At 42.9% G+C, this 17,909-nt stretch overlaps 1 protein-coding gene across 1 annotated transcript in view; it reads left to right on the top strand.

Moving 5' to 3' along the window:
* Positions 1 to 2,121: 2,121 nt before the first annotated feature.
* LOC110535705 (drebrin-like protein B) overlaps positions 2,122 to 17,909 on the top strand; it is a 64,367-nt gene continuing 48,579 nt past the window's right edge. The window contains exon 1 of the mRNA XM_021620890.2: positions 2,122 to 2,462. Coding sequence (XP_021476565.1) covers positions 2,377 to 2,462 — 86 coding nt within the window. The 5' untranslated portion in view covers positions 2,122 to 2,376. The remainder of the gene's footprint in view (positions 2,463 to 17,909) is intronic.

Below are 17,909 nucleotides of genomic sequence, written 5' to 3'. Positions count from 1 at the left end.
CCCCACACCACTAGAGGGATATCTTTATTTTTGTCCTCTGACGTCCTTGGGTAGACAAAATGAATCTGGAAAGGCATCAAGGAATCTTTGGGTTGTCTGAGAATTTATAGCACGACTTTTGATGCTCCTTGGTTGGGGTCTGAGCAGACTATTAGTTGCGATTGCAAACGTAATAAAATGGTGGTCCGATAGTCCAGGATTATGAGGAAAACATTAAGATCCACAATATTTATTCCATAGGACAAAACTAGGTCCAGAGTATGGCTGTGACAGTGAGTCGGTCCAGAGACATGTTGGACAAAACCCACTGAGTCGATGATGGCTCCGAAAGCCTTTTGGAGTGAGTCTGTGGACTTTTCCATGTGAATATTAAAGTCACCAAAAATGTGAATATTATCTGGGTCCGATAGGAATTCAGGGAACTCAGTGAGGAACGCTGTATATGGCCCAGGAGGCCTGTAAACAGAAGCTATAAAAAGTGATTGAGTAGGCTGCATAGATTTCATGGCTAGAAGCTCAAAAGAAGAAAATGTATTTTTTTGTTGTAAATTTAAATTTGCTATCGTAAATGTTAGCAACACCTCTGCCTTTGCGGGATGCACGTGGGATATGGTCACTAGTGTAACCAGGAGGTGAGGCCTCATTTAACACAGTAAATGCATCAGGCTTAAGCCATGTTTCAGTCAGGCCAATCACATCAAGTTATGATCAGTGATTAGTTCATTGACTATGACTGCCTTGGAAGTGAGGGATCTAACATTAAGTAGCCCTATTTTGAGATGTGAGGTATCACAATCTCTTTCAATAATGGCAGGAATGGAGGAGGTCTTTATTCTAGTGAGATTGCTAAAGCGAACACCGCCATGTTTTGTTTTGCCCAACCTAGGTCGAGGCACAGACACAGTCTCAATGGGGATAGCTGATGGGGACATCATGGGGACATCATCAGCTGTCTTGTGTAGCCGTTGTTTTCTGGATAATGTTAGCTCACAGAAAGTGAGAGATGATGTACATGAATGGCTCTCAAAATAATTAATTGTGGTTGAATGCACATCACGTGAAGATACTTTATGGAAGATTTTCATACATTCTAGCCAGTAGTTCTGAAAGTAAAGCTCAAGAACCAAAACTGGTCCCCGAAAGTGTCCTACTACATCAAATATGTGCAGATATGTGCAGTACATCATTGCTCTCTCTCTCGCTTTCTCTGCTGTCACTCAGCCATTGGGCCCGCTATGCAACCTCAATGGATAATGCTGGGCAGGCCTGGCCCAGCCTTCTTCTTTCACTGTGTAACTCGTCCAATGTGCATGTGCATCTTGTCACTCAAATGGCCAGGGGCTGAAGCTCATTGGCTGGAACTCAAATTGCTAGGTGCTGGCCCAGAAGGCCAAGTTCACAGTACTCAAAATTGCGATACAAAACTTCCAGAAAACAGTCACTTTCAAGCTAAAGATTTCGTGGCTAGTTGAGGTAAGACAGTAATTCTGCACATACAGTATATAATGCAAGTATGAACTACACATTGACACAAAACGGGAGGTAAAAAAATGACTTACCCCTAGTCAGCAAAGTTCCAGATTGTCTCTTTAAGGCAAGTTAATGCTAGAACCCTTAGTTACTTCCAATTTTGGACCTATAAATTAATTATACAGTATATACCGATTGATTCTTGAAGAATAGAACTTAGAAATGCCTCATGAACTTAGTCCAACTGTTGTACCCCACCAGAAATATAAGCTTGTTTTACTCCAATGTTCGTAAACAATGTGAACGTAAACAAACACTGTATAGCTTCAAAACATGGATGGTCAGTCCTTGCATCCATAGCTCTGTCTATGAATTTGAGAGTGATTACATTTCTCCATAGCCAATCCCTTTGCTTTATACCAAAACAGAGGTGTGGTGTCAGCTTTGTTATTGTTTCACTTAAGGATTCTAGCTTTAATTATAAAAATATATATTTTCCACAATTCCACCTCATTATTAAAGTGCGGAATGGAGGTGAAGAGAATGGTGTGTGAAGTTGAAGTTTGGACCAGGACCAGCTAGAATGTAACTCAGCTTCCCCCCCATTCGTCAGGAGGAGGTGGGGCTTTGAGTGAAAACGTATTTCCATCTCACTGCAGAAAGTCTGCAACAGCCTCAACTACCCAGTGTGTGTGTTTGCAGCCTGCATAGCTTGCTGGCGGACTGTCACCTTCTTCTCCACTTGAAACTTCCATTACTTTGCATGAGATAAGCCTACTTACTAATCGTTCTCCCGGCCGTGAAAGCGCGTCAGTGTGGCCGTGTTCAGTTTCTAGTACGTTTCTAGTGCGACTTGCGAAGTGAAGAAATCTTCGGAAGTGGATTGTAGAAAACTTCACCATCACGATGCGAGCGATTAACCTCGATACCTATAGCCTGTCACTGCTCACGGCCAAAGAGGACATTCTCAACCCCCGCTCATCAACCAACTGGTAGGCCTAAACATCCTTATTTGCTCTTAAGTGCCTGAATATAGTTGCAAGCTCAAGTTGAGTATACCAAGCATATCTATTTTTATTTAGGTTTTAGTCGCATTTTAAACTCCCATAAGGAAGTTTCTAAATACTTATTTGATAGTTCGTTACATAAATATCCGGTTTCATTCAGAGCTACGTAAACGGTCCCAGCATTTGGATCTTGTTTTCTCGTGTACAAGAAGAAAGGGTGTTGTGTAATTCAAACTTGATTGAATTGGTTCCAGGAGTGGAAAGGTTATGGAGGTAGTCAAAGGATAACATAAAACGGTGCTCTAGGTCTAGATATAGGCTAGGCATAGAGGAAGTGATAGTGATAGTATTAGTGATAGTCAGGGCAACTCAGGTGGCACAGTTACGCCTCGATCACACCGATAGTGTTTTTTGCACCCTGGCTACACCAGAAGAACATGCAATTCCAATGGAACGGAACGCTGCGTTTGCCGTGCAACATTGCAGTGCAGAGGCAGTTGCCGTGCGTTCTGTGTGGCGCATACTTTGGATTTATCGAACGTAGGCTATGCATCACATTGTATGCGTTGACAGCTTGCCAGAAATATTAAAGGAAGGTGAATGTTGAACTTTTGTTGCACACATCCAGGTGATGCTGCGTACCATTTAGCGCAAAATTCATTGAGGCGTTAGTGCAGGTAGTCTGCAGAGTGTCCTTACCATACAACCAACGGAGGTTAGTGCGCGTGCCAAACTGTTGGCTACCTGTGTGGCGTGCACGTCTTGCTTCTAGCACCTGGCCTGCGCTTTTTCCGGCCTCGCGTGGAGTGACTCCGCTATTCTCCCCAGGGCTCTTTGACTTTATTCTTTGTGCTCAGCGCACAGCTCGGGTGTCTGCCTACATGGCGATCTTTGAGATAGACTGTAATTCAACACAGAGAGGTACTAAACAGTACACGCACCCACAGACATAGAGACACACACGAACAGCATTGACGCATAGAATACCATGCATTGTAATGGAGAATAAATAGCCTATTTATTTCCCCTCCTGAATTCTATTAGTGGGCAAATATTTGCAAATCTACTTTAATGGACCCATTTTTCCCTTTGAACCCAAAGCTCCGAGAAGTTCGAGGGCTGAGGGTGCTGCAGCACCCCCTGAAAAATCGGAATAAAATAAATAAATAACAAACACAAAAGTAGTGCACTGGGCCTTTACTAGTCTTGTATTAGCGACCGATATAGGCGTCTGTAGTGCAGGCAGACAAAAAATAATCTGCATCCCCACATGTTTGAACCCTGTGGCAGATAGCTCAGACACATATTTAGGACACCTTCAATTATGCCCAATTAGTGCCATGTTCCTTTGATGAACTTCTGAATGTGGGTGATCTCTCTGTTATGTTGACTGTGATCCCACACAATTATAGATAATGGATATATGTTGCCATGGTGATGTCAATGATCTATGGGCTCCGCTTTGTGGTTTACCACCCAGCTATCACCCATCCGAGGTTGTGTGGCTGTGTTTTTCAACAAACTGTTATAGGTCGTATGATGTTGAACGTCATGGAAAATACGTTGATGATTCATGAATGCATAATAACGGCTCTATTGATTCAGAAACCTCTTGACACTCTCAACCAGAGTAAGTATGCTTTCTCAAACAGTGAACTAAGAAAGTCTCCCTCCGACAAAGAGTAGGTTGACAGAGAAATGTACGCGTGCAGGAGTACATTGTGTCATTGCCAAGTACCTCAACTCCATGATGATTTCATCCACAGAGTTGAGCACAGACTAGAGTTTTTGAAATGAGGCTTGGCAGCTCTGTCGTCATGGTGACTTAGCCAAACAGCATTTGGCTAGGAATGGCAGACATACCGTCATTGGCTGCCAAGCTATCCCCACAGGAACTGGGCTGTTACCATCACTATGCTGTGTCCACATACCCTACTGATGACACATGTATTCACAATCCTTGACTTTTTATGTTACAAAGTGGGGATTAAAATTGGGGCGGCAGGTAGCCTAGTGGTTAGAGTGTTGGACTTGTAACCGAAAGGTTGCAAGATCGATTCCCCGAGCTGACAAAGTAAAAATCTGTCCTTCCACCCCTGAACAAGGCTGTTCCACTGTTTCTAGACCACCATTGAAAATAAGAATTTGTTCTTAAACTGACTTGCCTAGTTAACTAAAGGTACAATAAGCAAGCTCAATTACTACAAATCTTTGTCTCGCTGGTTTTCACACTCGTTTCTGTTTCTCCAACCTGGTCTGTCTCTGTGTCTCTCACTCATTCCTGAGCTGAGCATCAGTGTAGTGCTCCCTCAGCATTAGTTATTGTCATCACCAAAATGGAGCATGCTGGGAGCTGAGAGAGACCAGTGAGGCCAAACACTCAGTAGATATCTCTCTCAATTCAATTCAAGGGGCTTTATTGGCATGGGAAACATATGTTAACATTGCCAATGCAAGTGAAGTAGATAATGAACAATAAAAATCAACAGTAAATATTCCACTCACAGAAGTTCCAAAAGAATAAAGACATTTCAAATGTCATATGTTGTAGCGATGTGCAAATAGTTAAAGTACAAAAGGGAAAATAAATGTGGGTTGTACAATGGTGTTTGTTCTTCACTGGTTGCCCTTTTCTTGTGACAGTAGGTCACATTATCAAATCAAATCAAATTTATTTTTAAAGCCCTTCTTACATCAGCTGATATCTCAGTGCTGTACATAAACCCAGCCTAAAACCCCAAACAGCAAGCAATGCACGTGTAGAAGCGTATATTGATGCCCTGTCTCTAATAACAGACACAGAGAGAGTGGAAACCCACACTGAAAGGCTGAATAACACTGGACTGAATTGAGAAGGGGGCGTAATAATGACATCATAATTTGTGTGTGTGTTGTGTGTAGAGAGACCGAGAAGGGGGAGTTTGAGTTGGGGAAAAGGTTGTTTTGTAGCGTGGCCCTCCCACCCCCACCGTGTTGGTCTTGAGGTCCCACTGTGTATTATCTAATGACCTTGTGTTGTGAATGGGTAACCAGCCTCTGTATGGGAAGGCACCTAAAGAATAGAGGGGCTGCCTATTCAACAACACAGCTCCGGAGGTCTCTCCTTGTTCCCTTTAATGACTGTGGACTCTAGACTGTTTCACACACAGCCTCCAAACTGGTGTGTGTCATTTATGTGTGTGTGTCAGTGTCTGAAGCAGTAGTCAAAATGACATGAACATACACCCTACTACTGTAACTTTGTAAACCAGACACTTATTGTAAGTCCAAAGAGACATATATATTATATATGGCAATGTACAAGGCAGCAAATGGAAATGGTTGTAAGCTGTCTCACGCACACTATTAACTCACATACTTCTTCATTCTGATTGTAACCCTCATAAAAGTACAGCTACAGCTTATTTTAGCAACAGCACACTAAGGGCTGAAAAATTCCCCTTTCTCACTTTTCATGACTCCATAAAATACCTCAGTCAGTAGCTATGCTCCTAATGCTGATCAAAGGCAGACACACTTTAATTTACTTTCCATCCAAAAGGACTGGGCACTGTGTAGACTTGAGGAATGTTTATGCCAGAATTTCACGATCTAAATGTAATTTCTCTGCCGACGTTTTTGGGTGTACTCTTGTCAGGCAGACTGCATATATGGGCAGCAGTGTTGTTGGAATACCAAATAGACAGAGTATTGTTGTACCAATCCAGTATAACTGGGGTTGCAAAGCTACCAGTAATTTACCAGCATCTTCAATAATTTAGGTAATTAACAGAAAATCTATGCCAATCTATCGTAACTTTGGGTAATTTATACCTGAATAACTTTTTTTTAAATTATTCAGAACATTGACGACAAATAAAGTGCCTTCAGAAAGTATTCACAATCCTTGACTGTTTATGTTACAAAGTGGGAATAAAATGTATTTAATTGTCCTTTTTTGTCAACGATCCACAACAATGTCAAAGTGGATGAAGAATTTTCCGATTTAAATTTTTTTTTGAAAAATTAAATGCTAATATATCTTGCTTAGATAAGTATTCAACCACCTGAGTCGATACATGTTAGAATCACATTTGGCAGCGATTACAGCTGAGTGTTTTTGGGTGAGTCTCTAAGAGCTTTGCATACCTGGATTGTACAATATTTGCCCATTTTATTCTTTAAAAAGTTCTTCAAGCTCTGTCACATTGGTTGTTGATCATTGATAGATAGCCATTTTCAAGTTTTACCATAGATTTTCAAAACTGTAACTAGGCCATTCAGGAACATTCAATGTCGTCTTTATAAGCAACTCCAGTGTATAGTTGTACTTGTTTTTTAGGTTATTGTCCTGCTGAAAGGTGAGGTTTGCTCTCCCAGTGTCTGTTGGAAAGCAGACTGTACCAGTTTTTCCTTTAAGATTTTGCCTGTGCTTAGCTCTATTACTGTAATTTTTATCCTAAAAAACTCCCCAGTCCTTGCCGATGACAAGCATATCCATAACACGATGCAGCCACCACCATGCTTGTAAATATAAAGAGTGTAAAAAGTGGTACTCTGTGATGTGTTTTGTTGGATTTGCCCCAAACTTAACACTTTGTATTCAGGACAAAAAGTACATTTATTTCCTTTTTTTTGTAGTATTACTTTAGTGCCTTATTACAAACAGGATACATGTTTTGGAATATTTTATTCTGTACAGGCTTTTTTCACCCTGTCATTTAGGTTAGTATTTACAATGCTGTTAAGGGCTGATCCCATTTAGTTGATAGGCTGTTGGTCGGCCGAGATTTCTTTAGTCGAGCAGTAGCAAAAAATATATAGAATTTCATGGTGTACAAGACACTTCTCTGATTCGCGCCTGTCTGAGTGGACTAATCCATTGTGGAGGCCGTGGGGATGGCACAGACCATCACTAAGACGTGCTACTAAAATTGTATATGGTTATATTACGTAAAAACATTGGTGCAACACTCATAAAAATATTATTTTTATTCGTGTTGCTTTCTCTCGCATTGGATCGCGGTTGCTGACCGTGGTTCTGAAATATCAGTGCAATGAATTGCCGTCTTTTCTTAGATCATGACACTATGTGCATAATAGCAAAGTTAACCAGCATATTGATGTTGAGAAGAATGTGGCGGAGGCAGAAGCCGAGTTAGGAGACAAGAAAACAGCACTTGCCATACTTTTCTAAGAAAAGTGAGGAGAGCGGAAATGGCAATAGGTCTATAATCAATAGCCTAATTGTTAAACGTGCCTGGCTTTATACTGTAAATCATCCATATACTGTATATCTAGAGAAATAAGACAGATCCTGCTTCTGTTTGAGTGCTTGATCAATAGCCTACTGATTCTGTGAGCACCAAGCCTCACGCAACCATATGTGGGATTAACAATTTCACAAATTCAGCTGTTTTTAATCTTTGCAATGCTGTAATAAAGGCTTTACATTTTTGTATATATTAGAACAGCCTCTCTGGTATTACTTATAAGTTGTTTAGTGTTGTTTACTCATCCCAATTGTCAGAAAAATAAAATGTATAATAATAGCCCTCCTTTTTCTTGATCTCCTTGTTATTATTACTTATTATTATTATTATTATTATTATTATTATTATTATGATGATGAACATCATTTATAATAAGTAATATTGTTATCATTAGTAGGCTTAGTATAGCAGCCTTGTAGAACCACCATCGTGCTCTAGGCCAAAGAGTGCATACTGTTTAGTTTTAATACCATAACTTAAGCCTATATATTCAAAACGTGTATATAGGCTACTGTATCATTCATTCATGTCATCACACAGCATATGAGTCATTTATGATTTGAAATGCAATCAAGCATTTCCGTTTGAAAATAAAATAAAGCTACCCTTGAATAAATTGCGTAAACGATAAATAAACTGTTCCATGTCAGAAATTGCGTTCACGAATGAATGCAATTGTTTTTAGTGTTTGCTGTAATAAAGGCTTTACAATGATTTATTTTTAACTAAACATTGCAACAGACTCTCTGGTACGCTTATCATTTATTTAGTGTTGTGTACATTGTTACAGATGGTCAGAAAAATGATATTGTAATCTAACAGCACCTGTTTGGCACACATAATATGCACGCTGTAAGAACCGACACTGGAGATGAGAGTGCAGGTACGGAGAGTTGAACATTTTAATTTAGCACAGACATGAACAAGACAGGAAGAGCATCATAACCGGGTATACAAGACATACAAACATTATTGCAGAAGCGGGGAACAGAGCTGGGGAACAGACAGATATAGGGGAGGTATTAACACGGTGGTTGAGTCCAGGTGAGTGCAATGAATCGCTGATGCGCGTAACGAGGGAAGCAGGTGTGTGTAATGATGGTAGCAGGAGTGTGTAATGCAGGGCCTTGAGTGCCAGGGAGGGAGAGCGGAAGCAGGCGTGACACACGCAAGGCTTGCGCCTTACCTTCTTTTTCTTGATCTCCAGGATTTTCCACAGCTAGTCAAATTGATTCCACACATCCAACTTCTCCTTTACCTCCTGAGCAACAAGTAAACATTCCCCCATTTCAAGTTTATTTGTCATGTCCTCTGCATCCATTTTGCTGTCACATGTTCAGGGTTTGTTTGTGATTATAATATGCTATAGGTCAGGCCCTATTGGTCACTTACATGCGATGCATACATGTGTAGTGTGAAGAGAGCAAGGGTTGAGGGAATAGGGAATGTTTTTCCTAAACAAATGAGGGATTTCGGTAACAGAACTTTTCAGTAAGAAATGGCTGTAATTACATGTTGCAGCTTCAGCAACATGGACTGCACGATTAACACAGTTGAAGTTCTGTAGTGGTCGCTGCAAAATGGAGGAAAGAGAGACAACAGCTGCTAGTCACAGTCACTTGCTGTCATTTTTTTAACACAGCGCAGCAATCAAATCAATTGCAGTCAGACTCCCTCTAGTAATACAGTGCTTTCGAAAAATATTCAGACCCCTTGACTTTTTCCAGATTTTGTTACGTTACAGCCTTATTCTAAAATGGATTAAATAAAACCATTTCCTCAGCAATCTACACACAATACCCCATAATAACAAAGCGAAAACAGGTTTTTAGAAACATTTAGCAAAAACCAGAAATACCTTATTTACGTAAGTATTCAGACCCTTTGCTATTAGACTCAAAATGGAGCTCAGGTGCATCCTGTTTCCACTGAACATCCTTGAGATGTTTCTACAACTTGATTGGAGTCCATCTGGTAAATTAAATCGATTGGACATGATTTGGAAAGGCACACACCTGTCTAGATAAGGTCCCACAGTCGACAGTGCATGTCAAAGCAAAAACCAAACCATGAGGTCGAAGGAATTGTCCGTAGAGCTCCGAGACAGGATTGTGTCGAGGCACAGATCTGGGGAAGGGTACCAAAACATTTCTGCAGCATTGAAGGTCCCTGTGCCCTCCATTATTCTTAAATGGAAGAAGTTTGGAACCACCAAGACTTTTCCTGGAGCTGGCCGCCTGGCAAAACTGAGCATTCGGGGGAGAAGGGCCTTGGTCAGGGAGGTGACCAAGAACCCAATGGTTATTCTGACAGAGCTCTAGAGTTCCTCTGTGGAGATGGGAGAACCTTCCAGAAGTACAACCTTCTCTGCAGCGTTCCCCCAATTAGGCCTTTATGGTAGAGTGGCCAGACGGAAGCCTCTCCTCAGTAAAAGGCACATGACAGCCCGCTATGAGTTTGCCAAAAGGCACCTAAAGGACTCTCCGACCATGAGAAACAAGATTCTCTGGTCTGATGAAACCAAGATTGAACTCTTTGGCCTGAATGCCAAGTGTCACGTCTGAAGGAAACCTGGCACCGTCCCTATGGTGATGCATGGTGGTGGCAGAATCATCATCAATCAATCACATTTATAAATCCCCTAGATATCATAAAGTGCTTAACAGAAACCCAGCCTAAAACCCCAAACAGCCAGCAATGCAGATGTAGAAGCACGGTGGCTAGGAAATACTCCCTAGAAAGGCAGGAACCTAGAAAAATAACCTAGAGTACCTAGGCTCTGAGGGGTGGCCAGTCCTCTTCTTGCTGTGCCGGGTGGAGATTACAAGTGTACATGGCCATTTAAGGCCAGATTGGTATTTGAGATGTTCATAGATTACCAGCAGGGCCAAATAATAATCACAGTGGTTGTAGAGGTTGCAACAGGTTGCAACCTCTGGAGTAAATTTCAGCTGGATTTTCATAGCCGCGCATTCAGAGGTTGAGACAGCAGGTGCGGTAGAGGGAGAGAAAGTCAAAAACAGCAGGTCCGGGACAAGGTAGCATGTCCAGGGAATAGGTCTGGGTTCCCTAGCCGCAGGCAGAACAGTTGAAACTGGAGCAGCAGCACAATCAGGTGGACTGGGGAAAGCCAGAAGTCATCAAGCCAGGTATTCCTGAGGCATGATCCTAGGGCTCAGGTCCTCAGGGAGGGGAGGGGAGGGAAGGGAGATAGAGATAATTAAAGGGAGCATACTTAAATTCACACAGGACACCATATAAGACGGGAGAATTACACCAGATATAACAGACTGACCCTAGCCCCCCAGCACATAGACTACAGCATAGATACTGGAGACTGAGTCAGGGGTGGTTCAGGGGACATTGTTGCCCCATCCGACGATACCCCCGGACAGGGCCAACCAGGCAGGATATAACCCCACCCACTTTGCTAAAGCACAGTCCCGATACCACTAGAGGGATATCAACAGACCACCAACTTACTACACAGAGACAAGTCTGAGTATAGCCCACAAAGATCTCCTCCACCGCACGATCCCAAACAGGCGCAAAACCAGACAGGAAGATCACGTTTTTGACTCAACCCACTCAAGTGACGCACCCCTCCTAGGGACGGCATGGAACAGCACTAGTCAGCCAGTGACTCAGCCACAGTAATAGGGTCAGAGGCAGAGAATCCCAGTGGAGAGAGGGGAACCGGCCAGGAAAAGACCGCAAGGGCAGTTTGTCGCTCCAATGCCTTGCCGTTCACGTTCGCACCCCTGGACCAGACTACACTCAACCATACCAAGTCTGCGTCTCTCACATCGATAGGCAGACCATTTCATAAAAATGTAGCTCTATAGGAGAAAGCACTACCTGAATTTCAAAGGACAATAAAGAGGCCTGCGTCTTGTGACTGTAGCGTACGTTTAGAAATGTACGACTGGACCAAATGGGAGAGATGGGTAGGAGCAAGCCCATGTCATGCTTTATAGGTTGGCAGTAAATCCTAGAAAACAGCCCTAGCCTTAACAGGAAGCCAATGTAGAGAGAAGTAATATGATCAAATGTTTTGGTTCTAGTCAGTATTCTAGCAGCAGTGTTTAGCACTAGCTGAAGTTTATTTAGTGCTTTATCGGGGTAGTCAGAGAGTAGAGCATTGCAGTAGTCTAATCTAGAATTGTCTAAAGCATGGATTAGTTTTTCTGCATAATTCTTTGACAAATAGTTATGAATATGGATAAAAAGCTGTCCTTGAAATATTCTTGATATCAAAAGAGAGATCAGGGTCCAGAGTAACGCTGAGGTCCTTCACAGTTATATTTGAGACGACTGTACAACCATCAAGATTAATAGATAGATCTAACAGCAGATCGCTTTGTTTCTTGGGACCTAGAACTAGCATCTCTGTTTTGTCCGAGTTTAAAAGTAAAACATTTGCCGGCCATTCCACTTCCTTTTGTTTGAAACACAGGCTTCCAGGTTAGGCAATTGTGAGACTTCACCATGTTTCATCGAAATGTACAGCTGTGTGTCGTCCGCATAGAAGTGAAAGTTGCATTGTGTTTCCAAATGACATCACCAAGAGGTAGAATATATAGTGAAAACAATAGTGGTCCTAAAACGGAACCTTGAGGAACGCCAAAACGTACAATTTATTTGTCAGCGGACGAACCATCCACAGAGACAAACTGATATCGTTCCGACAGATAAGATCTAAACCAGGCAAGAACTTCTCCGTGTAGACCAGGGGTGGGCAACTCCAGTCCTCGAGGGCCTTATTGGTGTCACATGTTTTATCCATCCCTAGCAAACACAGTTGATTTAATCAAATTGCATTCTAAACTGAAGATCATGATTATGTGATTATTGGAGTCAGGTGTGCTAGCTGGGGCTGGGGCAAAACTGGGATACCAATCATGCCCTTGAGGACTGGAATTGCCCATCCCTGGTGTAGACCAATTAGGGTTTCTAATCTCTCCACAAGAACGTGGTGCTCGATGGTGTCAAAAGTAGCACTAAGGTCTAGGAGCACTAGGACGGATGGAGAGCCTTGGTCTGACCATTTTAAAGGCAATTTACCACCTTCATGAGTGCTGTCTCAGTGCTTTGATGGGGTCTAAAACCAGACTGAAGCATTTCATATACATAATTTGTCTTCAGGAAGGCAGTGAGTTTCTGCATAACAGCTTTTTTTGGGGGGAGATGGGAGATTCGATATAGGCTGATTTAAAAAAATAAATAATATTTTCCGGGTCAAGGTTTGGCTTTTTCAAAGAGAAGCTTTATTACTGACACTTTTAGCGAGTTTGGTACACATCCGGTGGATAGGGATCAATTTATATGTTCAACATAGGAGGGCCAAGCACAGGATACTTCCTGCTCTTTCAGTAGTTTAGTTGGAATAGGGTCCAGTATGCAGCTTGACGGTTTAGAGGCCATAACTATTTTCATGAATGTGTGACGAGATACAGGAATAAAAAACTTGAGTGTCTCCATTGATGCTGGCAGTTCTGTGCAGACTCGTAAAAAATGAGCTTTGGAGAAATTGCAGATTCAAAGTAGAATCCGTCATTTGCTTTCTAAGGATCATGATCTCTTCATCGAACAAGTTCATGAATTTATCACTGCTGAAGTGAAAGCTATCCTCTCGTTGAATACTTATTGAGGGCTCTTTGGTATTGCACGTTACTGTCTTTTCAAGCTAGTCGGAAGACTTTTAGTTTGGTGGAGCGATATTTCCGTTCCAATTTTCTGGAAGATTGCTTCAGGGCTCGGTATTTTCTGTATACCAGTGAGCAAATTTCTTGTAACAAATTTGTTTTGTTTTTAGGGGTGTAACTGCATCTAGGGTATTACGTAAGGTTACGTTTAGATCATCAGTTAGGTGGTTAACTGATTTTTGTACTCCGACGTCCTTGGGTAGGTGGAGGGACTCTGTAAGGGCATCCAGGAATCTTTGGGTTGTCCGAGAATTTATAGGACAGCTTTTGATGATCCTTGGTTGGGGTCTGAGCAGATTATTTGTTGCAATTTCAAACTTAATAAAATGGTGGTCCCATAGTCCAGGATTATGAGGAAAAACATTTAGATCCATTCCATAGGACAAAACTAGATCCAGGGTATGACTGTGGCATTGAGTAGGTCTGGAGACATGTTGGACAAAACCCACTGAGTCAATGATGGCTCCGAAAGCCTTTTGGAGTGGGTCTGTGGACTTTTCCATGTGAATATTAAAGTCACCAAAAATTTGAATATTGTCTGCCATAACTACAAGGTCCAATAGGAATTTAGGGAACTCCATGAGGAATGCTGTATACGGATCAGGAGGCCTCTAAACAGTAGCTATAAAAAAAAGTGATTGAGTAGGCTGCATAGATTTCATGAATAGAAGTTCAAAAGACCAAAATGCAGTGAAAAAAAAGGTATTGTTAATTGAAATTTGCTGTCATAAATGTTAGCAACACCTCCGCCTTTGCGGGATGTGCGGGGTATATGGTCACTAGTGTAACCAGGAGGTGAGGCCTCATTTATAACACAGTAAATTCATCAGGCTTGAGCCATGTCTCAGTCAAGCCATTCACATCGAGATTATGATCAGTGATTAGTTCATTGACTATGACTGCCTTGAAAGTGAGGGATCTAACATTAAGTAACCCTATTTTGAGATGTGTGCTATCACAATCTCCTTCAATAATGGCAGGAATGGAGGAGGTCTTTATTCCATTGAGATTGCGAAGGCGAACGCCGCCATGTTTTGTTTTTCTCAACCTAGATCAAGGCACAGACATGGTCTCAATGGGGAGAGCTGAGCTGACTACACTGACTGTGCTATTGGCAGACTCCACTAAGCTGGAAGGCTGGCTAACAGGGTGCAGGCCAGATAGCCTGCTGTCTCATTGTGGAGCTAGAGGAGTTAGCGCCATGTCTATGTTCATAGATAACATGAGAGCACCCTTCCAGCTAGGATGAGGTCAGTCACTCCTCAGTAGGCCAGGCTTGGTCCTGTTTGTGGGGGAGTCCCAGAAAGAGGTCCAATGATCTACAAATTCTCTCTTTTGGGAGGGGCAGAAAACAGTTTTCAACCAGCGATTGAGTTATGAGACTCTGCTGTAGAACTCATCACTCCCCCAAACTGGGAAGGGGCCAGAGACAATTACTTGATGCCGACACATCTTTCTAGCTGATTTACACGCTGAAGCTATGTTGCGCTTGGTGACCTCTGACTGTTTCATCCTAACATCGTTGTTGCTGACGTGGATAACAATATCCCTATACTCTCTTCACTCGCCAGTTTTAGCCTCAGCCAGCACCATCTTCAGATTAGCCATTACGTCGGTAGCCCTGCCCCCTGGTAAACAGCGTATGATTGCTGGATGATTCTTTTTAAGTCTAATATTGTGGGTAATGGTGTCACCAATGATTAGGGTTTTCAATTTGTCAGAGCTAACGGTGGGAGGCTTCGGCAGCTCAGACCCCGTAACGGGTGGAGGAGAGACCTGAGAAGGCTCGGCCTCTGACTCTGACTCGTTGCTTTAATGGGAGGAACCGGTTGAAAGTTTGTCAGCTGAATGAGCGAGACCGGTTGAGCATGCCAACAGCATTTCTTTCCAGAAGCCTTGAGAAAATTGTCTGGCTGCGGGGACTGTGCGGAGGGATTTATACTACTATCTGGACTTACTGGTGGGTCAAACGCTGTTTCATCCTTTCCTACTACTCTTAAATTACCCTTGCCTAACGATTGCGTCTGAAGCTGTGCTTGCAACAGTATATTATGTATATTATGAGTACAGCGACTGCAATTGATGGTATAGTGTTAGTGTTACTACTTAGCTTTTTCGGCTGGTGGAGGTCCTGTAGAACCATGTCCAGATAACTCGTCTGGGGTAAAAAAGTTGAATGAAAAAAGTAGCATGAAGAAAAAACTAAGACGTAGGTAAATGTATTCAAAGTAAGAACCAAAAAGTTTGTCAGATGGCCAAGGAGCAACAAACAGCACAACAAGACGGAGACAAGTCCGGAAGTTGAGGGTGGAGCAAATTTCACCAGATCATCAGAGACATCAACACTTGCTGAGCAAAGTACAACGCAGGAGTGGCTTCGGGACAAGTCTCAAATCAATCAAATTTGATTGGTCACATACACATATTTAGCAGATGTTATTGCGGGTGTGAAATGTGAAAATGAAATGCTTGTGTTCCTAGCTCAAACAATGCAATAGTATCTAACAATTCACAACAATAGACACAAATCTAAATGGAAAAGAATGGAATTAAGAAATATATAAATATTAGGACGAGCAATGTCGGAGTGGCATTGACTAAAATACAGTAGAATATAATATTATATACATATTAAATTTGTAAACAAATTGAAAGTGACCAGTGATCCTGTGTCTATGTATATAGGGCAGCAGCCTTTAAGGTGCAGGGTTGAGTAACCGGGTGGTAGCCAGCTAGTGATGGCTATTTAACAGTCTGATGGCTTTGAAATAGAAGCTGTTTTTCAGTCTCTCGGTCCCAGCTTTGATGCACCTGTACTGACCTCGCCTTCTGGATGGTAGCTGGGTGAAAAGGCCATGGCTCGGGTGGTTGATTTCCTTGATGATCTTTTTGACCTTCCTGTGATATCGGGTGCTGTAGGTGTCCTGGAGGGTAGGCAGTGTGCCCCTAGTGATGCGTTGTGCAGACTGCACTACCCTCTGGAGAGCCCTGCGGTTGCCGTACCAGGTGGTGATACAGCCCAATAAGGATGCTCTTAATTGTGCATCTGTAAAAGTTTGAGGGTATTAGGGGCCAAGCCGAATTTCTTCAGCCTCCTGAGGATGAAGAGGCGCTGTTCCGTCTTCTTCACCACACTGTCTGTGTGGGTGGACCATTTCAGATTGTCAGTGATGTGTACTCCGAGGAACTTGAAGCTTTTCACCTTCTCTACTGTGGATTCCCGTCAATGTGGATAGGGGGTGCTTCCTGAAGTCCATGATCAGCTCCTTCATTGTGTTGACGTTGAGGGAGAGGTTATTTTTCTGGCACCACTCCGCCATGGCCCTCACCTCCTCCCTGTAGGCTGTTTCATCATTGTTGGTAATCAGGCCTACTACTGTTGTGGAGGCGTGTTGGAGGCATGCGTGGCCACGCAGTCATGGGTGAACAAGGAGTACAGGAGGGAGCTGAGCATGCACCCCATTGTGGGTCCCCTTTGTTGAGGATCCTCGAAGTGGAGGTGTTATTTCCTACCTTCACCACCTGGGGGCGGCCTGCCAGGAAGTCCAGGACCCAGTTGCACAGGGCGGTGTTCAGACCCAGGGCCACAAACGTAATGATGAGCTTGGAGGGTACTATGGTGTTGAAGGCTGAGCTGTAGTCAATGAACAGCATTCTTACATAGGTATTCCTCTTGTCCAGATGAAATAGGGCAGTGTGCAGTGCGATGGCGATTACATCGTCTGTGGATCTATTGGGGAGGTACGCAAATTGAAGTGGGTCTAGGGTGTCAGGTAAGGTAATGGTGAAATTATCCTTAACTAGCCTCTCAAAGCACTTTATGATGACAGAAGTGAGTGCTATGGGACGATAGTCATTTAGTTCAGTTACCTTTGCTTCCTTGCGTACAGGAACAATGGTGGACATCTTGAAGCAATGGGGACAGCAGACTGGGATAGGTAGAGATTGAATATGTCCGTAAACAGTTCCAGCCAACTGTTCTGCACATGCTCTGAGAATGTGGCTAGGGATGCCACCTGGGCCGGGGTTAACACGCTTAGATGTCTTACTCACGTCGGCCATGGACAACGAGAGCCCACAGTCCTTGGGAGTGGCCCTCGTCGGTGGCACTGTGTTATCCTCAAAGCGGGCGAAGAAGGTATTTAACTTGTCTAGGAGCAAGATGTCGGTTTTCCCTTTGTAATGGTATTTTCAGAGGCTACCCGGAATATATCCCAGTCCGCGGGATCAAAAGAAGCTTGAAGCATGGATTATGATTGGTCAGACCAGCGTTGAATAGACCTTAGCACGGGTGCGTCCTACTTGAGTTTCTGCCTATAGGAAGGGAGGAGCAGGATGGAGTCGTGATCTGATTTGCCGAAGGGAGGGTGGGAGAGGGCCTTGTAGGCATCCGGGAAGGGGGAGTAGCAGTGGTCAAGTATTTTAGCAGCACGACTACTACAGTCAATGTGTTGATAGAACTTCATTAGCGTTTT

The sequence above is a fragment of the Oncorhynchus mykiss genome, chromosome 11 (assembly GCF_013265735.2).
Source record: "Oncorhynchus mykiss isolate Arlee chromosome 11, USDA_OmykA_1.1, whole genome shotgun sequence".
NCBI classification, from domain to species: Eukaryota; Metazoa; Chordata; class Actinopteri; order Salmoniformes; family Salmonidae; genus Oncorhynchus; species Oncorhynchus mykiss.
The sequence above is the reverse complement of the archived record's forward strand: the minus strand, read 5'-3'. Positions and strand labels throughout refer to the sequence as shown.